This window comes from Buteo buteo, chromosome 1, assembly GCF_964188355.1.
Source record: "Buteo buteo chromosome 1, bButBut1.hap1.1, whole genome shotgun sequence".
Classification (NCBI taxonomy): domain Eukaryota; kingdom Metazoa; phylum Chordata; class Aves; order Accipitriformes; family Accipitridae; genus Buteo; species Buteo buteo.
In genome coordinates this window covers 30998831-31026237 of record NC_134171.1, presented here as the reverse complement: position 1 = coordinate 31026237, position 27407 = coordinate 30998831, and the positions used below count along the sequence as shown (strand labels likewise).

Below are 27407 nucleotides of genomic sequence, written 5' to 3'. Positions count from 1 at the left end.
TTTACGGAGCACAAAGGTCTCAGAAGGTTATAGGGCGCGGTTTAACAGAAATGTTTCCAGAATCATACTCTTCCCTCCCAGATGCAGGCTGTGGCCGGTGATGCATCTGATTTACAGACAAATATCTGCATATTATAAAAAGAACACAAAACCACTCTCTTGAAGGGCGAATATTCATCTTATCTAATGTGTATGTCTCTACTTGTATCTCAGGAAAGTTCGCTCAGGAGCCAATCCATATGCATGCAGGAAATGGAAAGTGATCTCAGAGAGAAAGGGTGGGAATCAGGTTGAAATTAAGCACCGAGTTGTTACTATTGCCGGGAAAACAAAGGTGAGCAGATTTTCTTTTCTGTTGGTTGGGGATGACTAGCCCTGTTCTTCAGTCCACGTGTCTGGAAATATTTCACTAGAGATGAGACTCTTTTCACCTGTCATTAAACTTGGGGATCTACTCTCAGCTAGTCGTGCAAGCTCCTACTGAAGCCAATAGGCAGAGATACACACTTTGAAGTCCTTTAGACACTGACCCAAAGTGAGTCTGCATTGAGGAACATAACTTACTTAGATTTCAATGCTTACCTTTTAGCGGTCTGAAGTTAGGTGAGTTAATCTTGCCAATTAACTGTTAATAGGGAGAAGCTGAAGAGACTGAAGAGCAGAAAAAGTTGTGGGTGCAGCATTTATTAACACATGTACTAAAGTCTGCCTTCTGGCAGGCTGCTTTTTCTTGTTATCTTTTGCCTGATTGTTACATACTTAAGTACAAAAATGTAAATGCCAGGAGGGGACTGTGCTCCCACTGTGCCATGGATTTGTGCTTTGGAGGGATTTTTGGTTGTGCAGTTATCTGCAGAGCACTTTGCTGAGCTGTTGGGGTGGTCAGGCTCACATATGTACTTTAGCACTGACATGGTATGAAATTGCTTGTTTGTTCTTTTGTAGACTGTGAGCACCCTTGTGATTCAAGCAGCGAATGTATCTGCTTTGTATAGATGTATGGCTACAAACAGAGCTGGGTCAAGTGAGAGAGTTATCTCCTTTCACGTGACCAGTAAGTATACCCTGTGGAGGACAGTCATGTTAACATTATTTCATCTGTTTCGCTGATGATAGGTGCTTCAACGCTGTTGTCCGATTCCTGTCCTTTATAAAATCCTTTAATCCTTTAGGATCTTAGATTTACCTAAGGCAGCCTTGAAAGTCACCACCTAACTTCAGCCAAGGGATTAGTTCTGCTGGCATCAGTGGAGTGGCAGTCCTATGAACACAATGCAAAATGGGCACTGTTGTCCTGAGAGTGACTGCTGTTGGGCTTTTGCAGTCACTTAGAAGAGCTGCAGAGAAATTATGGTAGCGTCACAAAATGAATAAAGATGTACTGTAAAAGCTAAGATGAACGCTTTCAAAACCAGTGGCAAACAGCTTCTGTCTTCTTGAAAATCAGTCCCCATATTCACATGCTGAAACATTATTTGAATCCAAATCTAAAAATGGACTATAATGCTAAGAATCATCTTAGGTGGCTGTAAGTTTCTGCAAGAAGAGGAACTGTATTCATTACATTCCTGTATACATTCCTTTGATCCATTTTAAATGTATTGCTTTTAATGAGATTGTACTCTTTAGATGATTGATTGGTTGGTTGATTTTTTTCAGTGTTTTGTGTCCTTATTTACAACTGGGTAAGATGATGATAAGACTATATTTGTAAAATGGCTTTTTCAAGTTAATGTTGGCAACAAAATGTGCAACCTAATAGGAATTTCTTTTATTTCTTTAACTTGCAGGGGGTCTTGAAATTAACCTCCAGCCTCGGAATCAACTCACAGAGAAGGATAACATGTCCTTGCAATGCACGGCAGACAAATTCACCTTTGAGAAGCTGTCATGGTACAAACTCAGTGCTCATGCTTCGCAGACTCCCTTTGGAGGGCTGCCCATGCCTGTTTGCAAGAACCTCAACGCTCTCCAGAAGCTGAATGCAACAGTTTCAAATACCAATGGTGAAAATGTCACCCTAGAGCTCATCCTCCGTAACATCTCCCTCCAGGATGGAGGGGACTATGTTTGCATTGCTCAGGACAAAAAGGCTAAAACACAGCACTGCCTGGTGAAGCATCTCACTGTTCAAGGTACAGATCTCTTACTGTGAACCAAAATGTGTGGTTGTTTATGAAAATAACTGCAGTAGTGTCAGTTTTTGGTATCTTCAGGCCCTGCATCTGTTGGCTGTGAATGGTGCACTCAGTTTGTTAAATAGATTTAGACCATTTGTTGTAACATGCAGGACTGGGGCTTGTCTGGGCAGCAGGGATTTACTATTTCATCAGTACCAGTGAGGAAACACTGACCGAGCCACTGTGCTGTGCAAGGAGATGAGTTTGGCTTTTGCACAAATAATGGTATATGTTTAGCTCAATAACTTCTCAGTTTTACGTTTCAAAACACATCTTTCCCTCTAGCTGTATAAGCATGTGTGTATTCATAGCATTAATGCTAGTGGTTTGTGTCACTGACTCTTGAGTTTGAAGTTGTGTCTATAATTTAAAACTGTTATGCTGGTATTCAGGCACAAGCAGTGCAAGCTGATAATCAATCAGCTTTTTCACACAAATAGTGATGACTTTGCTTTGGGACCTAGATGTCTAGGCTGATTAGGCAGATTCAGGATAATATCTATGCATGTTCATGGGCTGTCCTGAATGGATGGACCAGCACACTATCAAACTTCTTGTAATGACCCTGGAAATAGAAATGTGAGGGAAGCAATTTCTCACCTATTCCCTCTTCCCTCAGCAGTCTAAACAGTTACAAATTAAACCACCTAAAGCAGATTACATCAATAGTGTTAAAATTTTCTTGGCTATTGTCATTTTTTCATGTCATGTGGAAGTTTAACTATGATCTTTATATGAACACTGTGGCTGTTGGTGTTATAAAAGGATTTGAGAAGTTGCTACTGGGCCAAGCGTGTAGAGTGTCATCAAGTGGTATTACTGCAAAAACGGATGTTTTCTTTAATGGTCAGTAATTTTTCTGTATTTTCAAACGAACAGAGCCCATGGCACCCACACTTGTAGGAAATCTGGAAAACCAAACAACAAACATTGGTGAAACCATAGAAGTGTCATGCACAGCGAATGGCATTCCGCCTCCAAACATCATGTGGTTTAAAAATAACGAAACCCTTGTTGAAGATTCAGGTGAGGATTGCTCCTTTGCTATGAATTTTCTATCAATTAAGTGCTTTCTTTTATGGGACTCACTGCTGATTTTCACTATGAAAAGTTTCATTTTGAATTTCTAACACAAAGCGGCGTAAAAGTAGTAGAACTAAGAATCACGATTTTTTCCAGGTATTGTTTTGAAAGATGGAAACAAAACACTCACCATACGTCGAGTGAGGAAAGAAGATGGAGGGCTATACACCTGCCTTGCCTGCAACGTCCTTGGATGCAGAAAAGCAGTGGCTTTTTTTTCAGTGGAAGGTTAGTGTTAGCTTCTTTCCAGATTGTGCATGAAATCTTTATAATCACTAAAAGGAAAATCTACTGGCTATCCTGATTGGAGAGCTGAAAATACACCATGAGATTTGTGAAAAGTCATGACCATTCCTATCAAGCTCAAATTGGGTGCTGTCATAGCCATCATAATCCCAGCTGTTGAGGCTGACGCTTTCTTCTTCACAATGTTTAGTGCTTTTCAAGAAAAGCTGAATCTATCTTACAGTCGCAAAGAAAATTCTGCCAGTCTATATTACATGCAAACCTATACAACAGAGCCTACCTAAACCCGCAGAAATCCTGGGGCATCTCTATTGTCTTGGTAATATAATTGTCATACTATGTTTTTTAACAGTTTTAACTTTTTAAACTATGTCATTGCTGTAACAGCATCTAAGAAAAACAGAGTGAAGACTTTGTGCAGTCTGTTGTGATTGCTGTCCCATTTCAGTGATAGCAACAGGTAGCGGGTTTGGGTTAGAGGACTCCAGCCTTAGTCCACCAAGCTCTGAACGAGCATTTCTGAGACCCGTCTCTCACTTGTTGCAGTCCTATTGTGGCACACTGAAATGAAATTCACAATGATAAACAATAAATCCTAACAAGAGGTTAGTCTGCAGTCTAAGTAGCTGGAACCATGATGGACTTTACACCAAGAGCTGCAAGGAGAAGCCTCGAACTAAAAGCTCATTACTGTTGATATTAGTACATTTGCAAAATTTAGTCACTGAATCCTTCACAAACCTCTGTCTTATAAGTCAGGGTGATTGTCCATTCCGTTGTTCCGTTAAGGTAATTAAAGCACTATCCTGTTATTCTTATAGGTCCCATTAGGTTATTAAGATGTTGGGCAATATGTTTACATGGGGTGGAAATTGTCTGCAGCTGACATCAATGTAGATTTCAGCTGATGTGGTAAATACGGCTGGGGCATGTCTGTAGAAGTTGAAAATCTGTGTAGGACATACTGTTTCACTCCAAGAAATTTATAGTGCAGCTCATTGGGGTCATGCAATGGGGTGTGCTGCTGTGTAGGAAAATCTGTATGGTGCAAAGGATGAAATAGAAGAGCATGATGTGGCAAATGGGGGCTGAAGAAAAGAGCTGCTCCTGCGCATTAGTAGATGTTCAAGTGGTAGGTATCTGCTGAACACTATTTTACTGGAAAAGACCTTATTTTCATGTGTTCTTCTAGAACCATGGGGTTTTGTACCCCAGCTGAAGCATTTAAAGAGGCAAGAGAGAGATTGTTCTCTGGGTCATTCTTACAGCACTTTATTTACTATATGATGGGGTTTTTTCAGTTTCTGGAGAAAGAGTCATTCATTTTGAGTATTTTAAAACAATGATTTCTTTTTAAAACGTGAGATTTTACTTTTTTATATTTGCCAAAGGTCCAGATACTGTCCTTGGAACAAAGCTGATGCTAAGAAATCGGGTGGTGTGTAAAGCAGCATGAAACTAAATGTAATATTCCAACATAAAAACCCAAGCTTTTTGTTTTGTTTTGCTTTCGTTTCTTTGCTCCATGTTGCACTTTTAAAACGAACCTTCAGAACAAGGACCTCCATTATGTACTTTAATGAATGAACAAAACCAATACGCTTCCAACTATCACTCAGATATTCATTTATTTCTTCCCAGGCGCTGAAGAGAAAACAAATCTGGAGCTCATTATCCTTGTTGGCACTGCAGTGATTGCCATGTTCTTCTGGTTGCTTCTTGTAATCATCCTCCGGACTGTTAAGCGGGTAATGAAAAAATTCTTGTACTGTCCTATCAGCACTGGTCTTGCATGACAAATGAGAGCTGACTTGAGGCCTTTTGTGTTGTTTCTTCCCATTGTTCTTAAATCAACAGACACATTTTTTCTCTCCATGCCGTAACATTCTTGCCTGGAACCGGGGGCACAGAAATTTGTTTTTAATTGAACAGGCCCTTGCAAGAGAAAAAAATGTTTCTGCTGGTTTTGTTTATTAAAAAAAAGTGCAAGTAATTAACGATGATCACACTCATGATGACATGGTGTAGGGAAATGGTAGCCTGGTATTTCTGGGAACTAGTGAAACACTACAAAGTGAGAAAATGGCACTTTGCCTGCACATTGCCAGAAAAAAAACCTGTGCAACTACAACTAATACCATTTTCCAGGCCAGCGGAGGGGACATGAAGACTGGCTACTTGTCTATCATCATGGATCCTGACGAAGTCCCTATAGACGAGCACTGTGAACGGCTCCCGTATGATGCCAGCAAGTGGGAGTTTCCCAGAGACCGGCTAAAGCTAGGTGCGTCTTCATTGCACAAGCCATTTAGTGATACTGCAGCCAGCCCTGTGCTGGGGGATGTTTCAGGTCCTGGCTTGCCATGGGGCTGCCCTGATGCAGGACCCCTGTGGGTCTGTGGTCCCGTAGAATATAATAGAATATAATGCATCCTCTCCCCATTATCAGCCCTCTGTTAATTTCTGATACACAAACTCCGTTTAGAGTTGCTGTTTATTCTGCATCTTTTGCCCACTGTGCCAGGCAAATAAATTGGAGTATGTTCATCTTCTCACTTCAAGGTAAACCTCTTGGGCGTGGAGCTTTTGGCCAGGTCATAGAAGCGGATGCATTTGGGATCGACAAAACTGCTACCTGCAAAACAGTGGCAGTCAAAATGCTTAAAGGTAAAAATGATGACTAAAACTTCACCTTGAATACACAATATAGGGATAATCGCCAATACTATAACCAGTAGATAGAAAGAAATCAAAATGTTCATACCAATGGTGTATACAAGTTTAGCTTAACAGTTGGTGTTAAGAAGCAATGATTAGGGAAAGTACATGCCTTTCCCTCATCGATAACTGGAGCAATGCGACTATGGTTTCTTAGCCATTGCTTTATAGATCTACTCAGGTTCAGAATACAAACTTGCTGCTGCAAGCAATTTGCACTTGTCCATTTTTGCCTTATGCAGCCTGGTGAGGAGCTTTCTGCAAGTCTCAGACAATGGCTTAGACACGCTCCAAAATGAATTTTAGTTTTGAACAGCTTTCTCCTCACTTTAAATCATATTATAGTGCCTTGCATTCACCACAGAAAAGTTGAAAGCTGCGGTTCCCAGACACATTGTTCCTGAAGAGGACATAGCTGGGCAGCAAAATGGGGCTGCCAGCAGCCGGGGGCTGTATCCCACCCTGTGCTGTACTGGAGGAAGTGTGGGAAAGCCAAGGGATTTCTGACAGTACAGTGTGAGCAGTCGCAAGCGAGGCAAGACCTGTTGCAGATTCGTTGCAATGGGATGAGTGTGCAGTAATGGCAATAAAAATTGGAAAGCCCTGTCCTTCCAGCTTCCCAGTGCTCAGGCAGCCTGCAGAGAGCTGCCTCCTCTGCCCCTCTCTCCCCACTGCTTCAGCTGTTTCCTCTTGCCCTTCTGTCCCTGTGGGATGAGGAGACCAGCCATGTTTCCAGGCTTTTGGTGAGGCTGCAGGGTCAGGCATGTTCGGCCCAGTCCCCAGTCCGTGGACCCATTGGACCCTTAGCATGAACCACAGCAATGGCTATGGGACAATGTTTCTAGCTCTTCTTGGCTGGGAGGGTCGAACTGCTCAGAAGGTCTGTAGGAAAAAAGATGTTTGCTGATCTGGATTGTTTCTGTCCCTCTTCTGATGTACTGCCCTTGGCAAACTTCAGAAAATGTTGAGAAGCAGAGCAAAACCAACCCTGTCATGCACGTGCCTAGCTTTTATCAGTGTCCTGCAGCACAGCCGACCCAGGCTACCAACCAACAAGACTTCCCAGATGGGCTGGAAAAATAACAGAAGAGAACACAGAGGAAGGGAAAAACTTTCTGTCTGTGATGCTCCTGATCTGTGTTGTTTTACCTCTGCAGAGGGTGCAACCCACAGTGAGCACAGAGCCCTTATGTCAGAGCTGAAGATCCTCATTCATATTGGCCATCATCTCAATGTCGTCAATTTACTTGGAGCCTGCACAAAGCCAGGAGGTGAGTAACTTCTCAGTGGGCAGGAAGGTGCTAATGAAAACCCTTTTTCTGCCATTTCTTCTGCATAGAAAATTGAGTTTCAAAATTAAGGTTTGGAAGAAATAGACTTCTTTTTTAAAAAAATAATTCTGATAAGAGTGAGCAGGTCCAGAGGTGGCATAAGGGCTCAGAAGCCCTGAGTTCTACATCCAGCTCCATCTGTTAGTTGTTCTATCACTTTGCTTTTCTGTCTGTCAGATCCACTTTTATAGTGGACACACCATATGTAACAGACTTTGGGTCTGAGCCTAGTACCAGATTTTAAAAGTTGGTCTTCTTGTCACAGGCTACAGTGCAACTGCAAGTTGTGACTTCCCTCCCTGGCTTTGGATGGACTGTGGGTACCTCTGTGTGTGTGTAGGAGGGGAGATTGCAATTTGGAGTCCAGCTCTGGGTGGATGAACGTATTTTATTTTATAATAGGGGACAGATGTTTCATTTAACAAATGAAACTGCATGCTAATTTAGAAGAAATTCAGTGTAAAGTAACTCAGTAATAATTTTTCAGGGAAGCTGACTTGTTGGCTTACTGTGGGATCAGAATTTAATTTGTAAAGTTCCATGACAGAAGTGCAGTAGTTGAGGGAAACATAATCCATAAATATTTCTTTCCTTGTTTATTCCATAACAAAATAGAGATGGCCAGTATCTGGAACCTAGGATGGAAATTTATCATTGTAGCATATGCCTATATGAGGCAATTTGAGCATGAAATACCACATTTGGACTGTACATTAAAGCATCTATGTCTGAAACCAAGATTCCTGTTTTAAGTTTTTTAGGACTTGAACTGCCTGCACAAAAATGCATAGATAATTATGTGTGTACTTTATTGCAGATGAGTAGTTAATTGCACTGAAGTTCATTCAAATGTGTATGTTGCATCCTTACAATGTCAGTTAGCATCGGCAGTTATTGGCACTTTAAGTATAAGCACGCCACTATATATTTTCACATATGAAATTAGGCCTGTGATTTTCAAAAGTATGTGCTTTCTTTTCCTTCCTTATACAGCAGAAAAGGAATCATTTCCCTGCTTTGATTAGATTTTATTATTTTTTTTATTACTGGTATTTTTAAAAACTTCTGGGTACTAGAATGCTTTTTGAAATGTATGTATTTCTAGCCACAAACTGTTGCTGTGAGATAAGGTGGGATATAAATGGTCTTTCTAAAGAATTGCTTTACATGTTGTACAGGCCCACTCATGGTGATCGTGGAATATTGCAAGTTTGGAAATCTGTCAGCCTACCTTCGGAGCAAGAGGAGTGAATTTGTCCCATACAAGGTAAGGAGTCAAGGTTAACAGCATAATGTTTGATTTGGTGGGGTTTTTCCACACACGATGTTTCTGTTTCTAGTGTAGACTGAAGTGGCAATCCTTGGGGACGCTGAATATCTAGTACTTCTTATGGGAATGAGAGATGGCAAAGACATCAGAGGTCATCTAGTCTTTCCCCTGGCCCCTGCAATGTACTTATTTTGTTATTGTTAGCTTAAAATGTGCAAAGGAACTGGGCTTCCACTATTTCCCTTGGCAGATTGTTCTACACTTGGCCATATCTGTCAGGAAGTTTTTTTCTGATTATCAGCCTGAATTTTTTCCTTTCTTAGTTAAGCTCCAGACCACCTTAAATAACTGCACTCCCTGCTTAGTGTGTCTATCCATCAGATATCTGTAGGTATCTTCTATCATGTGATGATCTGTTCCACTATCCCCTTGGCTCATTGCTGAATCAGGTTATACATTTTCTTTCTGTTAATCATTTTGTATAATTGATGTATCTCATGAGTTTATGTTCAGCTTTTCACCTCCCAAGTCCTTTGCCAAGGGGAGCTCCATCACAGCACCCCCTCTTTGCACCCCAGTTTGAAAGGAGAAGGAGGATGGAGGCTGGCGTTTTCAAACTCATTTCTGGATGCCTCTGAGAGGAGGTCTGATTTCTGGAGAGGGTTGGGAGGATCCATCCCCTCTGAGGGTCAGATTGCTGGATGAAGAGCATGATTGCATGTACCCAGTGCTGAGCATCATGCTCAGGACCCTACCCTTCTTCACCCACAGCCGAGAGAGAGGCCCCTGGGCTCTGCTCTGGCACGCTGGTAGACCTGAGTCTTCCTGCAGCTGCTGTGTTTGGATCAGAGCTTCTTCAAACTGCTTGTTGGTTCTCCAGGGGGTTATTTTTCTTTATCCTTGGAGTCATTGTTTACTATTTTATATTGGCAAAGGCAACTCGCTGCATCCTCTTGTGAGGTAAAAAGGATAAACAAATATCTGAGAGGCCTTGGAGGAAGAGGCAGGCTTTCACAAGGGTGCTGACCCTTGCTTACACAAGCGGTGGGGATGGGAATTGGCAATGGAAAAAACCAGCCCTGCCAGGGGAGAAAAGTCACCAAACCAAAGCAGGAGAAAATGGAAATGTGGTGGAGGAAGCCTGTGGGGCTGGCATCTTCCCTAAATGCATTCAGTGGCTTAGGGGAAGAAGGAAATAAATCAGATTTTGAGGGCTGCCAGGGTTTTGGCCAAGGTAGAGGTTTAGCAGAAGGGCCTTTGCAGCAGCGGAAGGTAAAGCTGTAGCAGTGCGGAGAGGCTCAAGGGTACGAGAGGGGGTTTGGCAGCATCCACGTGTGCTTCACAAGTGGTGGGCACCAGGGGCTGAGAAGGCCAGCCTGTCAGCGTGCATTTATTTATTCCCCAGCACGTGGAGATGTTCCGGGGGGGCAGCTGGGAGGACGCAGGAGCAGGCTAAAGCCGTGCTGTGGAGCAGCAGAGGGTGCTCGAGCTGGTGAGCCTGCGTGGCCATGGGTTGGGGTTTGCCAGCGCTGTCAACGCGCCAGCCTGGTGCCCCAACCAGAGCCAGGTTGGAGCAGAGCGGCCGATCCTGCCAGTGCTGGGCTGCCCTCCCTGCCTACAGTGGTGCCTGTGGCACGGACCATGGGGACCATCATCGCCTCTCCCGAGGAAGCTTCTGGCATGCTTTCTGCTTCTGATTTCTCCCACCTTCCCCTCACATTTCTAGACCAAAAGTGCCAGGTTTCGGCAGGGGAAGGAGAACTATACTGGTGACGTCTCCGCAGACCTGAAGCGACGGTTGGACAGCATCACGAGCAGCCAGAGCTCAGCAAGCTCTGGCTTTGTGGAGGAGCGGTCCCTAAGTGATGTGGAAGAGGAGGATGGTAGGATATATCTTCTCCTGGTGTTGGAACAGCTGTCATGGGTGGGGGCTGATGAGGGACACTGGGGACGGTGTGATTTCCAAAGCTCCCTCAAAGCTGTGTGCGGGGTATTTCCTGGATCACCAAAGTTCCCGAGCTATGGATTATCTAGTCCAGCATCCCAAACCCCTCAGCCCAATCCCAGGTACTGTCCTGTCTGTAAAGGATGCATTTTTAGTGCACTGCCTTTTGGGGACCCGTCTATTTAACATCCTAGTGTCTTCAGGGAAAATCGCAGAGCACCAATTCCAAAGGCAGTGCAAAGAGGGATGCGCCAGGATGCTAACTGAATTTCCTCGATGTTTACCCAGAAGTTAAATATCATGAAATGCCATCTGCTGCACTGCTTATTAGCAGAGAGGTTGATTTGCCTTCCCACTGCGCAGGTGGTCTGTCAGGAACAGGAAACCTCAACTATCCACTCATTTAAAGCCTCCGCTGGATATACATACTCTCTGCAGCAGTTTCACTGATACATTCGCCATGTTCTCCTTTGGCAGAGACAGCACAAAGTGCTCAGCGCTGCCAGCATATTTCAAAAACCACTAATTTCAGCAAGCGGTAGGATCAGACTGGTCACAAGGGAGGCTGTAGCAAAACTGCCTGTACCTCAACTTCTACTGAAAATCATTTAATGCAAAGAAAAACATCAGTATGTTAACAGGGAGGATGATCTTGTGGTTTCAATGCAATCCTAATAGGTAACGTCAGGCATGCACTTTATGCATTTCCACACCATTTTGGTCCTTTTCAGACCTCCCTGGTATAACCACTGACCCTCTGAGATGGGATGTTGTAAGAAGTATGTAGACCTAAAGCAGGCCTTGAGATGAGGGGTTTAGCCACCAGTGTTGTAGTTCTTCAATTTTGTCTTAAAATCAAGAGCTGGGCAAAGTCATCGAGTTGTTTATTTCAGCAGGAACTAAATGCCTCTGTATCTTTGTTGGATACTTGAATGCATTATTCCTCCAGGTCACTAGAGAATGAGGTTAGGCTTCTTCTACCCTAGATTAGCAGGGCTTTTTGCCAAATTGAAGTCTTTATCCCCATGGCATATTCTTCCCCCGTAAGGACTAGGTGGGGCCTCCCTCTCTTCGGTTTCCAAATTCATCTGCTGAAACCACAGCAAGCCTTTCCTGTCCTAGGAACTTGTGAGCTGAGTTTTGGTTGTTTTTCTTTTGGAATTGTTTTGCAAATCTTTCCACTGGTGGGAACTCTGGAAATAAGCAAGGAGGCCTGGGGTATAACCCATCATCTCAAAATTTATTTTACACAGGACTAGTTTGGTGTAGAATGGGTTGTTACTGATAATTATACAGGCCCAAAAAAGGGCTCGTTTTTTTCTTCCGGTTCAATGTGGCATAAGGTTAAGATGGACTTTTACCTAAGAAGCAGTTATGGGTGAAATCCGTGACAAAGGGCATGTTTGACTGTCATCTGATTCTTTGCAGCTGGTCCTGAAGACCTTTGCAAGAACCCTTTGACCATGGAGGACCTCATCTGTTATAGCTTCCAGGTGGCGAGGGGGATGGAGTTCTTGGCTTCACGCAAAGTAAGGAACTTCTCAGGAAGAGTGGCATGTTATTTATTTGACTGTAGGAAATAGTGCTGTAGGTCTATAGAAGGAAACAGCATGTTCATCTTTGGACTAGCAGTCATCCGCAACATTTTCTTTTTGCCCTAAGACATACCCGAATCATTAATACTACAGAGTGAAACAGCCCGTGCATTTATTGACACAAATGTTAGTGATCTGTATAAGGTTTAAGGGTCACCGATTCATAGAAGAGTGATTAAGTAGTTGGAGGAGGGGAGCTGACTTACAAGGACAATTAAAGGAGTTAGGGACAAATCCCTGGTAACTGGACCTAAACTAGAGTAAAGGAGTTTGCTCTGAGGAGGTTGCCTGTAACTTGTGCAGTGGGATTGGAGAGGCAGTGTGAGGAGACACAATGCTCACCTGTGAAACTTCATGGATGACTCCTTGGAGAGTCTCCTGCCAAAGACACCCTGGCAGTCAATAGCACGTCACCTGCATTTTTGCCTTCTAGAAGTGCTTTTCCGTGGTTTGATCCTTAATATGTATAGTACATGTTTCAAAGGATGTAAATTCCAGCATGAGCAAGGAAGTGCCTGCAGTTGTATAGGAACAAAAAGTACTTAGAAATGGGAAAAGGAAAAAGAAGCAGGGAATACAACACAGCTCTAGAGTGCAGGCTAGGTGTTCAAGAGCAGACTTCAGAGTCTTTTCTAAAAACATGCATTTGTCTATATTTCATACATCCTGGTTGATGTGTCTATGTAAAAATGTCTTTCCAGGATCTGCAGTTCTAGTCCATACTAGAAGCAAATTTGCAGCCACTTTCAGAGCCTGGCTTTTTTACTTCAAGCTATTGAGGCTTGAGTTTTGACATCTTTGGGTTGTTGGCTAAGCTGTTCTGCATAGGTAAAGACATGGACTTTTCTCTCTGTAGTCAAGATTAGTTTGTGTTGGAATCAAATTGGCATTTTAGTGTGGTATATTTTTCAAAGAGAAAGCAGAGTACATAGATTTGAGTGAACCTAAGTAAATCTAAAGGTAATCAGATCTCAAACTGTTTTGCATTAGCTTCTTAAGATAATTAATTAGCTAACTTCAAAGGCCCTTTCTGTATAGTGGATAAACAGATGTATGTTTGGACTTGGGAGCACAAGCCTCCCTGAGCCAAATCAGTTGTGACCATCAAAAAAGCACTTAAAATCAGTAAATGTTGATGCTGAGGTTCTTTTTCTTAAAAGGTTTTAGGAATTATCTGGCCTTTGAGGGTAGGAGAGCACATATGTGAAAGAGATCAGCCCTGTGGACAGAGCTGTGACAACAGGCAGCATGTGAAGTTGTTTACTTCTCTTTGCAGTGCATCCACAGGGACCTGGCTGCTCGTAATATCCTCTTGTCAGACAATAACGTGGTCAAAATCTGTGATTTTGGCTTGGCTCGAGACATCTACAAAGACCCAGATTACGTCAGAAAAGGAGATGTAAGTTTCAGATTCTCAATTTGAGAGACAATTAATATGAAGTCAGGACTCCTTTTTTTTTTTTTTCACCTTAAATGGGTTTGTGGGAACTCAATGTTTTGCTAAACTGTGATACCTTTTTGTTTATGGAAATACTTTCAGGCCAGACTACCCCTAAAATGGATGGCACCAGAAACCATTTTTGATAGAGTATATACCATTCAGAGTGATGTATGGTCCTTTGGAGTTCTGCTATGGGAAATATTTTCATTAGGTGAGTCACTTTAATTTTACTGAGCCATCTTAAATTTTAAACAACAGAGTCTGAAGAAAACAGTCAAAGTATTCTTGGATCCTCTTTAGCATTATTTTTTTTTTTTTACTTCTTGAAAATTTCCTGTTTATTTTCTCCACCAAAATAAAATACTCAAATTTCCTTAAAAATGCAAATGTAGGAACATGGACTTGAAACGCTTCTTCATACAATTTCAGTATGTGATGATGCACCTCATTTACTCAATCAGTTGCTGTTTCCGTCATAAATATAAATTGTTTGTACATCCAAATATACTGAATTACCTTATTAACTCAGGCCATAGCGAATTATTTGTTTGAAAATTAATCCTAGAATTTAAGAGTCTAATGCATTAAAATTACCGTTGCTCTCATTTTAGGCGCGTCGCCATACCCTGGAGTGAAAATTGATGAGGAATTTTGCAGAAGACTGAAAGAAGGAACAAGAATGAGAGCACCAGACTATACAACACCAGAAATGTGAGAAAATGTTCTTCCAGCTGCCCACATTTACCCCACAGTAATAGCAGGTGCTGAAGGAAGCAATAGGTGCTGTTTTCTTTATGCTGATATTTTAATGGACTTTGTCCTTCTAGGTACCAAACAATGCTGGATTGCTGGCACGGAGATCCTAAGCAGAGACCGACTTTTTCAGAGCTGGTGGAGCACCTGGGGAATTTACTGCAAGCCAACGTCCGTCAGGTACGTGAAATGTGTTGTCTGGTTCCTAAAACCACCAGCTGAACCCCTCCTGCCCTGCCAGCCACCACGAAATCCTGTAGTTGGGTACTGTCCACTGGAGCCATTGGGGAGCCTGGGCTTCTTCCACTGCTCACGCTACTGACCAGCGGTTGGAGCAACTTGCCAAGAAGAATGACTTTTGGGGGGGGAAGATTGCAGAGGTCTGTTGTGGTAACCAAAAGTCGCCTTGCCCTGCCGGCGAGGCATGACACCACCGCTGTGGTTACTTGGCTGTCTTGGCATAGGCTCAATTCCCTGCTCTGCTGATGATTTCTCTGGATACTGCAGAGGCATTTCGGCAGGTAGCTCCTGTTGATCTTACTGTGCCAGAGATGGATATCTTAGCATATGTGAGGATGTGGGCTGCAATGCTTTTAATGACTCTTCTGGAAAATGAGGATACGGGCATTTCGCTGCCTGTCAGCAGCTCCATGCAGAAAAGTGTATTAAGGCTTGTCCTGTGTGCAGACATTGTGGTAAGAGAGCCCACTGCGTCCAGGTGGGGTACATGGGCCTCCCTCCCACCTTCTCCATCTTGTGGCTCCCTCTTCCTGTACTGCGGAAATGGACAAGGCCAGGGCAATAAATATGAGCACACTGGATGAAGGAGGCTGGATTTGGCCACGTGCTCTCCTATTAGATGAGTTCTGCCTTTCTGACCTATTGCTAATGATGGGAATTACCTGCCCTTCCAAACTATCGTGTCTTCTGTGCATACAAAACTCAGAAAGGATAGCGTTTCTTCACTTTCCTAAAGAGCAGCTGGAATCTTATGTATCACAGAATCACAGACTGGCTGAGGTTGGAAGGGACCTCTGGAGGTCTTCTGGTCCAACCCCCCCTGCTCAGGCAGGGCCACCTAGACCCTGTTGCCCAGGACCATGTCGAGACAGCTTTTGAATATCTCTGAGTATGGAGGCTCCACAACCTCTATGGGTAACTTGTGCCCGTGCTCAGTCACCCTCACAGTAAAAAAAGTGTTTCCTTGTATGTTCAGAACACACTTTGTGTATATTTGCCCATAACCTAATATGGTTGGATTGCTAATGATTTAGACCCTCTTGTCATGAACTGTAGTGTTCTGCGACTATAAAAGACAAACATGATTTACTGTCTGATAACTAATAGCTAATTATGTATTTGTGATATTGCGATCCCAAAGGGATAGATGCCAAAAAATTAGAGAAAAGGTGGAGTCTACTAAAGGATTTCTTATGGGACTATAAATAGGTATGCAGTACTGAAGGATGCATAATCCATTTTTTCTCTTTATACTTTAAAGCAGAAATGCTAACAAGTGGAATAAATTTTTAAAAGTGCTATCCTTGTTATTCACATCAAATTAGATGCCAAAGTATTGATAGAAAATTTCCTTTTTTTCTCTATCCATTTCCTTCTTTTTTTCATTTACTACTTATGCTTAATTTAGTCTTTCTGATTAATACACTGTAGTCTAATTCAGTCTCAATTTCAGTTTAAGGTTATTTTTTTCTTCAGGTCCATGTTCTTTGTGTCATTGGGATTCAAACATTACTAAAACCTGCATTTTTTATTTCAAAGACATCAATAAAAAGTTCAGTTTATACATTATGTTACAGGATGTCATATAAAAATCTCAATTTTTTTATCTAAAACTACTTGGCAGTGGTTCTTATTAAATTTCCTTCTTTTAATATAGTTGCTCCTGCAAAGGTGCTATAGTGTTCACAGTTTAATAAAACAACCAAGGTAGCACTGTTGAACAGATGCATTCTCCATGTACGTGTGTGTAGTTGTTTATGTCTGTGTATCTCTGTAGCCTATTTAATTTTTGTATTTTTTCACTGCATTCTACAGGATGGTAAAGACTACGTTGTCCTTCCTTTGTCAGTATCGCTGAATATGGAAGAGGATTCGGGTCTCTCTCTCCCAACTTCACCTGCTTCCTGTAGGGAGGAAGAGGAAGTCTGTGATCCCAAATTCCATTATGACAACACAGCAGGAATTAGGTATTTTATATGGTGGACATCCTACTGGGGCCTCTGGGCAGGTTTTGTTCAAGCTGTGGGGGCAGGGGAAATGAAAGGAAGAGACTTCAGCTGCCTGGTCCATATTTAACCTCCTCTATAGGGATAAGAAGGAATCTGTAGAGGTTTTGTAGGCAAAAAGTAGTTTCTTATCTCTCAAAATGCTAGTGATTTTTGTAAAATATTTTTTTTTGCTACCCTTTCAAGATTTTGTATTCTCTCAAAAAACCCCACTAGAGTATTTGTTATTTAGTTTTTAAGAACAAGAATGAATACAAGTTTTACTGATCCAAATCAGTTGTGTTTACACTCTTGTGTTGCAGATCCCTAAGATACTAATGGTAATAGATCTATCATTAATAACCTCTCTGCCATTTCCCCTCCTAGAGTGAAATGTTGGTAAATAGGTCATGAATTGATAGCAAGGGGAATGCGACCTAAATAGTGTTGTCACTGTTTTTTGTCCACTGCTTGCTTCTGGTGGGCTGCTGGGCCATCTATGATGGACCAATAATGGTAGATGCTGTTGGATATTGTGGCAGAGGTGACTTCCCCGGTAAGCAGTTTGTACTAATGTACTTAAGCAGGACTTATGTTGGACCTTGTGAGGACTTCAAGCATGGGGTGTAAGGGAGAAAGATATTTTCTCATCTAGTGCTGCCTAAGATCAAATTCAACCATTTAGATGCTGGGACCCCTGTGTTGCTTGCTGTAATCTCAGAAGAAGGAGAAAGATAGAAGGAGATGGATCCAACCATCAGGGCAGAGATGGACTCTATTGGCAGGTTTCACATGGTTTTCACAAAGTGGAGCCCTCTCCCTCGCTGCTTGTATTATATCCACCAAAGACAAAATTCCCAGTGATTTTGGGTACTGCAGGATGACATTTTTGTGTGGTCCTGGGAAAGACTAGGTAGGCACAGTGCATTTCACACTTCAGTTGAACTTATGGTCCTAGAGCTGAACTCTCAACCCCATGTTTTAGTAGTGGGGCAGTCCAAAGTATAAATTTGAAAGACAAAAAAGCATGATTTAAACCTGAAAACGTCACACTTATTTTCCACTTCTAATACTTCCTATATGGCTTTTCCCGGTCCCCACTTCCTATTATGAACAGAAGTAAAATCTGTCAACCTTTTAAAGAGACTTTGAACCTCTTCTCTTGTCTTACAGTGTGACAGAGTTGCTCAGAGAGGCAAAGTGGGGAGCTTAAGACATGCTTAGGGGCTTTATTCTTCTGTTCTGGTAGCTGAAAATTATTTTGTAGGCATGCATCTTGCTGTACACATAGTGGAAAAGATTGATCTGTTCAGTAATGTCTTTTTCAATCTTCACAAAAGTACTAATTATGAGGAGAGGCTGATAAATACAATCTCTAAATCAAAGCTGGAGGATGAAAAGCAAGCACAGGGAAAACACAGAGAATATTAAAGAATATTTAGGTTGCTGAGGTAAATTAAAATCAGCAGGACCTCCTAACATCTGCTGTATTTGGCTTAGAAAATAGATATGCAATTTCTGTACCTTGAAAGATTGTCATTAAGAGCAGTCAGGTGAGGTAAAGAAGATTTAAGGAAGTGTAAAGATAATGCCTGTTTTTAGAAAGAACAGAAAAGGAGTAGCTCTTAAATCAAGTTAACTTGAATCCTAGGAACAATCCTGGAATAAACAGTCAGATAAATAATGGTGAATGCCTGCAGGAAAATAAAGTAACTAAAAATAGCCAGCATGGATTTGTCAAGAGCAAATCAAGTCAAACCAATCTAAGTTTCATTTTTGGGGGGAATGATTGTTCTGGTGGATGGCGAGGAAGATGGATTTTGATTTTCTGTAGGGCATTTTTGGCCCTTTTTTAATGGGACAGTCATTACAAAATGCAAACACGTGTCAGGAAATACTGTCAGGACGTCAGCTGAGCCCCCACTGCCACCGGGCAGGAGTCAGACTCCACGTGTGGCCTCTCTCTGCCTGCACACTATTTCTGGTCCTGTTTGCACAGGAGCTTGGCTTAACCGGGAGGCTCTCATTCATTGTAGCCCATGTAGGCTGACTTTTGTCTGGGCTGAGCAGAGGCAAGACTCCCATACCTGGGAAGTTGTTCAGCAGATCAAGAGGCTGGGATTCCCAGTCCTCACCACCCTGGTAACTGTAGTCCTGGCCATGCAGTTCTGTGCCTGTGTGGACAATTAAACGCAAGCACACAGGGAGCTTTCAGACTAAGGCGGCAAGTTGTAGAATGAACCTCTCATCATTCAAGGTCAGGTTGTCCAGGAGGGTAAATGGACTAGATTGTCCATTAGATGCTCTTGGTCCTGGCGGTGTTGGGTGGGAAGTGGATTAGTTACCATTGCAGAGTAACAGGAGCAGAAGACATGGTCAGTGCAGAGGTCTTGAAAGCACTGTTTTTGTCAAGTCTAGGAAGAGAAAATGGAGAGGGAACATAGTAACAGTTTTCAGTATATGAAAAGTTGCTCAAAAGAGGATGCTAATTGATTATTCTGTGTCCTCAGCAATAGCACAAATCCTATTTGCAGCAAATACTTGGGTTTAATATTTGAAAAACATTCTAAAGTGTGACTGAGTACCTGAGCAGGCTACACAAGGAACTTGTAAAATCCCCACCAGTTTAAATAGATGTCTGTTGGAGATAGGCAGGACTCAGCATAGCTAGACTCAAAGCTGGGAAATAGGATGAAAGATGCTCTTAATTGTCTCCAGCTTTGTGCTTCAAGTGGATGCAGGTTTCTCTTCCCACTCCATGGCTTTTTCTTCATTAGCTGTTAGGAACACAAATTTGTCCTGTTTAACTGGGACAACATCCATTTTACTCCATATCCACTTAGACAGAAAGCTGAGGGTGGCTGTTTTGTTTGCTGTGTTAGTACCTCCATGAAAGTAAATTTTATTTTTTTGTCCAATATTTTTTATGGATGTCATCCTGACCAGAGGACTTCTTTTGGAGAAGAGCCTTCAAGAGAGATGTAGCACTCCCTGTCCTGATCCCCACGGTTTAAGGGCGGCAGTCTGCTGAGTCTGCTGTTGTTGTCCTAGGTCCAGCCAGGGGTCTCAGAAGTGCAGTCCAAAGGAAGAGACACATGTCTGTGCTCCAGGCTCCTCTGTTTATTATACTTCTAAGTGAAGCTTGCAGGAAGTGAAGCCCTCCAGTGTAACTGAGGAAAGGAGCTGTTTTCTCAAAGCCATTTCTTAGAATTTGCTCAGAGATCAAGATTGTCAGGAGCAGAAGGTCAGAAACATGCCACTTTCTAGGCTGTTCCTCCTTTTCAATAAATGGATATTTTGAGGTTTGCATAATATGTTTTGACAAAAGGATTAACTTCTCTGTAGAGAGATAAAAGGATTCTGATATCATTGTGCTGTTTGCAGCCAAGTTGTGGATAGTGGACACAAAACTTTTTTGTTTTGTTTTCTTTTCTTTTCAGTCAATACCGACAAGGTAGCAAAAGAAAAAGCCGCCCTGTAAGTGTGAAAACATTTGAAGATGTCCCATTGGTAACCACTGTAAAAGTTGTTCAGGAGGTGAGTTTGTCTGTTGTTTGTATGTCTTTTCCTTCTGTGGATGTCTTTTTTCATGTTTGTTTTTTTTTAATCCCTTTCCGTTTAATGCATTTCTAATACCTTTGCAGGAAAACCAGACAGATAGTGGGATGGTTCTTGCGTCTGAAGAGCTGAAGACATTGGAAGAGAGCGATAAACAAGTAAAAATACCCTTTAGGTAAGGCTCAGGCTGCACATAGGATTGAATATGACCTTTTGCTTGCAATATGTCAGAAGACTGATTGGTTTGTAAAATTTTTTTAGAAGACAAAATGTTTTCTTACTGTATTTTTAAAAACACAAAGAAAAATTGTGCACTGTGTGCCTGGTTGTCTACATTTGGTACCAGGAGAGGAGAGGTAATGCAGCTGTTTGGAAGCATCAGCCAGCACCACAGAAAGGGCTTGTATTTATCAGCTGCAAAAGCATCAACCACCCCTCGGAGGAACTGAGCCGGTACACACAATTGAACATATTTGTGAGGGCCTGTCTGCAATGACAAAGAGCTCTTTTTTTTTTTTTCTTTTTCTTTCTTTTTTTCTAAAGCTGACTCTTGAGTTTTCAGGATGTACCTGGGTGTATTTTCAGAGCATTGTACAGGGGTTTCATTGTGCAGTTCACAGGAAGCACAGTGGTGTTCATGGAGCTGAAACGTCACGTATGCTCTCTGAGAGCTTCTCAGGAATTATTTTTTCCAGGACCACTTCAGTGCAAACAAAGGTATATTGCAGTTGCGATCGCACCACAGCTGAAATGCGTGAAGCCTCTCAAGGTTTTCTCCCTTTCATCTGCGGTTGCAATCTAACTGCTTGTATCGTCATAAAATTAAATATCTTTTTCACGTGTTAGTGAGGTTAGGGCGTATAAAAAGGTCTCTCCTTATAATCAAATGCACGTTTAAAAAGGCTTGAAGCCAGCTTTGTGAGGTGCACCATTTTGCTTTGGTCGCTGCTGTGCTGGGAAGCAGCTGCCGGCAGGAGTCGCCCACCTGCCCTGCAGAAGACGGTCTCCGCAGCTCGCTCAGTCCTGTTTCTGCTTGTTTTTCGCAGCACGCTGGTGCCCAGCAAGAGTAACGAGTCCGTCATGTCGGAAGCCTCCAACCAGACGAGCGGGTACCAGTCAGGGTACCACTCGGACGACATGGACGCCACCGTCTACTCCAGCGAGGAGACCGAACTCTTGTGCGCCCGGGAGGCTTCGCTCCCGCTCTGCCGCGCGCACGGGCTGCCCTACGACGGCACCGTGCCGCTCGCCTCCCCGCCGCTCTAGGGCGAAGCCGGCAGCTCCGGGTCCCCCCGGAACGTGCCTTCCTCGCCTAGGCCGGTGGTATTCAGGATTGATGTATAGAAAGACGGCGCCCGTGAGGCTAAGAAAAGACGTTGATTTTTCCTCAAGAGGATGCAGGAGCATCTGGCAGCAGAACCGCCCCATGCCAGGCTGCGAGGCGCTTTCCGTGCGGGGTGCCGGCGGCTGAGGGTGCAAAGCCCCGGCTGCCGCGCGTGGGCTGTGCTGACCCAGCGGCAGAGGCAGTGCGGTGGCCTTTGGGACCCCGGTGACATGCCGAGCGTGTGCCTGACGCAGGCAGCAGCACGACATTCAACTTAACTGTTTCTAGTTGTACGAAATAACGGCACAGCCCTGCTCTTTTTTTTTATTTTTTTATTTTTTTGTCATTTTCCCACTTGCGGCTGGACTCCAGGAAGGAAAGAGCATGGTGCTGGCTTTTTGTTTCTCAGAGTTATCCCTTGCTTGCACCTCCACAAACAAAAAAAGAAACCTCCAGCTCAAGGCCCTGGCACTTGCTAACGGCCTGAGACTAAACATAGGCTGGGCTAAATATAGGTGGGGGCGATGGTCTCTGTCCTTGGCAGAGAAAAAAAGTTGCCGTGCCAGACCTCATGAGCTGCGTTTGCTTGCAAGAATTGCACGGTGAGGTTGGTTAGTCGGGAGAAGGCAGAGCACCGAGCCAAGTGATGGGACGCAGGTGCCGAGGGCATGCCACACCGCTGGGGATGGCTCTGCTCCCCGTCCTCCCTGGCACCCTTGACCTATGCCAGGTGCCTACCAGCTGCTGAGCTAGCCTGAAACAGCTGCAGAAAATACCCCCGCTCCGAATCACCACCGGGGCAGCCTCTACAACAGGTAGAAAAGGCATTGTAATCTACCTTGCGGGGCATCCTAAGGGCACCCTGCCTTCTCATCTCATCCCCTCTCCTCTCCCTCAGATGTAGGTCTGACTCTTTCACTTTGCAAACTCAAAGTCCGTTTGCAGTGGCAGAGATCTCGGTTTATGTAGTCTTGGGAATCCGTGACTGGTTTCATGGCAGCTCCGATCTCCGAGTGGTGAGATTGTGCCTAAATGTTGGACAACTTCTTACCTGTGCTCTTGTAGTCCCAGAGCTCTATTGATAGACACAATGCAGGCTACAAGATTTTAAAATGGAAAGCTATTTCTACTGAGTTCTTTTTTGTATTTTTATAATTATTTTTTTGTTTGTACTTACTATAATGTCAAATGCTGGGAACCATGAATATAAGGCATATACAGTATTTATAGCCTCTTTATGTAGAAATAAATGTAATATATTAAAATATAAATATATATATTATATAATGGATATTGTACTATTCACATTTTGTATCGGTGTTCTGTAGCATTACAAGGGTCACAAAATTTTTAATAGCTAGAATTTTTCACTTTATTAAAAGGGACTGGAAATTTAGAGGTGGGGGCTATGAGTAGATTTGTTTGCTTTTCTTGCATGTATTTTCTTATATCCTTTCTATTGACAGGGAATTTTATCAAGTGCAACTTATTTCAAGTGCCATTTAATGAATCTATTTATTTATACCATTGTACAGATCTATGAACATTTCTGTGCGTACCTATAGTAAAGAAACTTCAGTGATTTTTACCAGTTGGCAATAAGTGCCTTTAGAGAAACGGTCAGAGGAATAGACTGCTTGTACAGACTGAATCTCCTCTGAAAAAGTTTATTATGTTCAGTTAAAGAATGGTTGATCTAATTGTATTGTGGCTTTTGCCTGGAGAGTAGCAGTTTCCCTTAAAGCCTTATTCATCTTTTCCCACTTGTATTTCTTCCATCTCACTTCTTATAGCTGAAATGTTGTCCCTGCTCCTGTGTAGCAACATCTTCCTTTATTTTAAATGTGTACTTAAAGCTCCCACCTTTTCCGCTTTTTGTTGTCCACTTTTTGACTTTCTCTTCTGCACTGTGTAGGCCTTCGTTCTCAGTTCAAGGCTGGCCAATGGTGGGTTATCAGGACTCAAAGAATCATAACAGCTTATACTAAAAAAATTGCAAGGGGGGGTAAACCACCAACTGCAGACTTTAATTCAACTTGTCTTTATTGCAGTTTGAACTGGGACCTTTGTAGGCTACTGCATAGTGAGAGTACTTGTCTACGAAGTGGGAGATCTCACCAATAAACTCTACGCAGGCTGAATATGGGACTAATATGTCTACGAAGTGGGAGATCTCACCAATAACCTCTACTCAGGCTGAATATGGGACTAATACCCTCTACACACTATGCGCATGCCCCAGCTACAAGGCTGTGGGATGTCAAGTTTCAAATGTTTCTCCTTTCCTTGCCCTGAATCTAAAGCATTTTACAGACAGGAAAGCAGGAGCTGAGAGGTCAGGTAGACAGATAAGGGAGAGGTTTCCTAGATCTGCTGTAAGGGCTTGTAGGAAGGACTTGTATTTTCATGTATATATTTGGCATTTTTCTTCCTTCCCAGGCAAGAGTCTTGCCAGTAGAGTATTCTCAACAGACAATGCTACATTCTTTAACATCCCCCCTTCCCAATATTCTTCAACATCTTTAATGAAATTGTTCTTCTATGTATTACTATATGATGGACATAAAATACTGACACTGGCGGAAGCTTGATGGGTGCCCTCTTGAGCCACATGTTGGAGAGTCCTGACAGAGAGGTGGAGATGGAGATCTGTCATTGATGTCCATCTGCCCTACCTATATCTGGAGCTCCCCAAGGTTTGGGATGTTCAATTTAGACATGTCATTTGGTAGTTTTGTTTCCTTTCCAGCTTGGTGTAACACAAGATATGTGTGACATACATGTAGTCAAACGCTTCCCTGTGTGTTTGTAGTACCTCTAAAACAGTCATCCATCATAATGCAGCCTGATGAAGTTGCAATATAGCCATTTCAGCTAATGAGTTCTCACTTATAATCCTTGTCAGCCAATGAAACTCTCTTGTGGGTCCAAATAATTTTAAATATTCCTGGAAAATGTGGGAACTAGCACACACCTGCTTTAGGAAAGGAAGTCAACTTCTTTAAAAAACAAAAAAACCAACCAAACAAAAAAAACCAAAACCCCCCAAAGCAAAAGACTATATATTCAGTTTCAGGAGCAAGCAAAGCTTCTATAAATTGTTCATATATTTGGCATCCAGCAACACAATTCTTTTCTTAGACCATGGCAGTTACATCCTTTAAAACACCTGGACTTTTTGTTGTATTCTGAATACAGTACGTTCAGCTAAACCCCAGTCAGGCTACATCTGTCTTGGTAGATGCTTTAAATTCCAAAAAGAATATTTTCAATGAAACGACAGACATGTACTGCACAGATTTGCAAATGCCTCACAAACCAGTCCTGGCTTTATCTCCATTCTGCAGCCATGCAGCAAAGTGTCAGCATTTGGATCAGCATCCTTATCCATGAAATGCATGGGAGATTCCAGGCTGGATCTGAGCCCAGTGAGCTGCAAACAGAAGGGACACTCGTGAGATTAGGGATCCAAACATATTACTGTGAGCAGCTGGGTAGGAGGGGGGAGAAGCAGTGATGGGGTTGACTCCTCTTCCTCAGAAGAACTGCCAGAATGAACTGTAATTGCTGGTGGGTTTGGATGTGGGGAATCAAGCAGAGCCATGCCTGAAATAGGCAGGTTTGGGGCTTGAAGATGGCTAGTGTCAGCTCTTATCAGAGTAAACACAGCTCATCTGAAGAATGCAGGGGCATTCAAGTGTGGTAGCTAGGTCCCTCTTCCTGCCAAAGACACTGTAAAAAGTTTCTCATTCTTTGCATGGAAATGTCTTGGCAAATTCAGTCCTTGCCTAAACTTTTCTTATTAACGCATCTCCAATCACAAGCAACTGTATTTCACACAAACATAAAAAGTGTTGCAATGATCCTCCATGTCTTCTGATATGATCGTCCCCAAGCACCATGCCTTTGGACTTTTGGGATGGAGGGCTTGTTAATTGTAAAAGTAGCGTGTGACTAAAAAAGACTACAATCACAGAGCTGTTTAAATTGGGCACAAAAACTTCCTGCTAATTGCATCTCTTTTTTAATGGTTTTAAGGCTGGAAAACATAGCTGGGTAGCATGGTTAGCCTCCAGATATAAAGCTGGAATTTGCTATTTTTATGTGAAACATTCCCAAATCATGAATCATCTGAGGTTTCCCCTCATCACTGATACTTGAGTACACACCCTGTGTTACCTCGCAGTATGGGACCTCACAAAGCAACAGCAAGGGCAAGGAAAACAAAGTTAACGTTTGTTCTTCCTAATTGACAAATTTATTAGGGACAGAAGTTAACCAACAGACCTTTTCTTTGGACTTCAGCCCTGGATTTTCATTCTGCCTGGCTGAGCGTTGCATTCTTGTCATAATATATGTCCTCAGCTCCTCAACCCCTGACATTTGGGCTGATTAAATCCCAGAAGGTCATTGGGAAACATAGCAGGAGCTCCTAACATATGGTGCTGATAAACATCTCGGCATCAGAGATAAGGAGCTGGTCAATGTAATCTTAGGAAGCTCAGGTTTTGTTACCATAAAACTATACAATGTAAAGCCTAATCCCTACACAGATTTAATTAGCTGTTAAACGTATCAGGTTCATGATGAAGGGTGTTCTGGTTACCTAGATGTTATTCACTGACTGCCACCAGTTGGTTCAAATGTGAAGTATCTCTGCCTTGCAGCTTGTTAGGATGGCACGCTATGATGAATGATGGCTGCTCTGTAAGTTTTGGGGGGGAATAAATGGATTCAATTTCCAGGTCCAGCTCTAGCATCAGACACAGACTCTGGTGCCAGGAAAAATGGCAGTGCAATGTGGTTTCCTGAGTCTTGGTCAAAAAAGGCTTTCTTAAAAGGTGGACTATATGAACTGAGGTTTAATTCTGTTTTCGAGGGGGAGCTGAAGCTGTTCAGCATCCCACAGAGCTGTTTGCCTGGGCTCCATGCTGCTCTCTCTTTTGGTATAATCATGCTAAGCTGCATGATTACCCTAGCAATGGTTTCGCAGAAGCGAGTGGGAATGTAGCTACTTTTAGTTTTATTTCTCTTGGTCTGTTTTCACACCACAGTCAGAAGCATGATCGCAACACGTTGTAGATAGACATAAGATAGTTTTCATCCTGCCAGGCTAAGCAGCAGTACCAGCAAGGGTTCAGCAGCCCGGGCAGTGGGGCATGCAGCAAAGCCCGTGCCACTGGCACCAAGCTCGCTAGCAGAAAGCCGGCCGCAGGGTACACCTCTGTACATGGCAAAGTCACACCTTCAACTGCAGTGCATCCATGTTTAGGAATTACTGTAGGGGTGCAAGTCAGACTTGGTTACTGGAGTTTCTTGCACTTCTGGGTGTACTGCACTAACCTGTGATTATACCTGTGTCATGCACCGCAAAGATTATCTGTGATGTTTCAGCTCTTTGATTTCAGAATATCATTTCCACAATGGCTTCCCAGACTCAGTTGAGACTGTAGACTGCTGTTTGTTTTCCGCCACTCATTCCTGGTATACTAGACCCTTGTTCAACCCTGCAGCTGATGGGTACCAGCGGGCAGCAGCAGCCTTGGGTTTGGGACGGACACTCTGCCTGGACTCAGCAGTGCTGCATCAGCACGGAGCAAGAGATAGGAGCTGAAGGAAAGTTTTAATAACTGTATATGTCCTTTTCAAATATGCATATATCCTCATACTAGAGCTGTACTTCAGCACCAGGAACCCAGGAAGAGGAAAGGGGTTTTGCTCATTAGAGACCATCAGGT

At 42.9% G+C, this 27407-nt stretch overlaps 1 protein-coding gene across 1 annotated transcript in view; it reads left to right on the top strand.

The window, feature by feature from the left end:
- KDR (kinase insert domain receptor) overlaps positions 1-22960 on the top strand; it is a 32666-nt gene extending 9706 nt beyond the window's left edge. The window contains exons 11-30 of the mRNA XM_075026012.1: positions 214-334; positions 946-1054; positions 1791-2135; positions 3060-3206; positions 3360-3491; positions 5151-5257; positions 5658-5793; positions 6072-6176; positions 7385-7498; positions 8737-8825; positions 10555-10711; positions 12202-12302; positions 13645-13767; positions 13909-14020; positions 14421-14520; positions 14637-14742; positions 16618-16769; positions 20228-20324; positions 20432-20520; positions 21392-22960. Of these exons, the coding sequence (XP_074882113.1) occupies positions 214-334; positions 946-1054; positions 1791-2135; positions 3060-3206; positions 3360-3491; positions 5151-5257; positions 5658-5793; positions 6072-6176; positions 7385-7498; positions 8737-8825; positions 10555-10711; positions 12202-12302; positions 13645-13767; positions 13909-14020; positions 14421-14520; positions 14637-14742; positions 16618-16769; positions 20228-20324; positions 20432-20520; positions 21392-21611 (2662 nt within the window). The 3' untranslated portion in view covers positions 21612-22960. The remainder of the gene's footprint in view (positions 1-213; positions 335-945; positions 1055-1790; positions 2136-3059; positions 3207-3359; positions 3492-5150; positions 5258-5657; positions 5794-6071; positions 6177-7384; positions 7499-8736; positions 8826-10554; positions 10712-12201; positions 12303-13644; positions 13768-13908; positions 14021-14420; positions 14521-14636; positions 14743-16617; positions 16770-20227; positions 20325-20431; positions 20521-21391) is intronic.
- The last annotated feature ends 4447 nt before the right edge of the window (positions 22961-27407 follow it).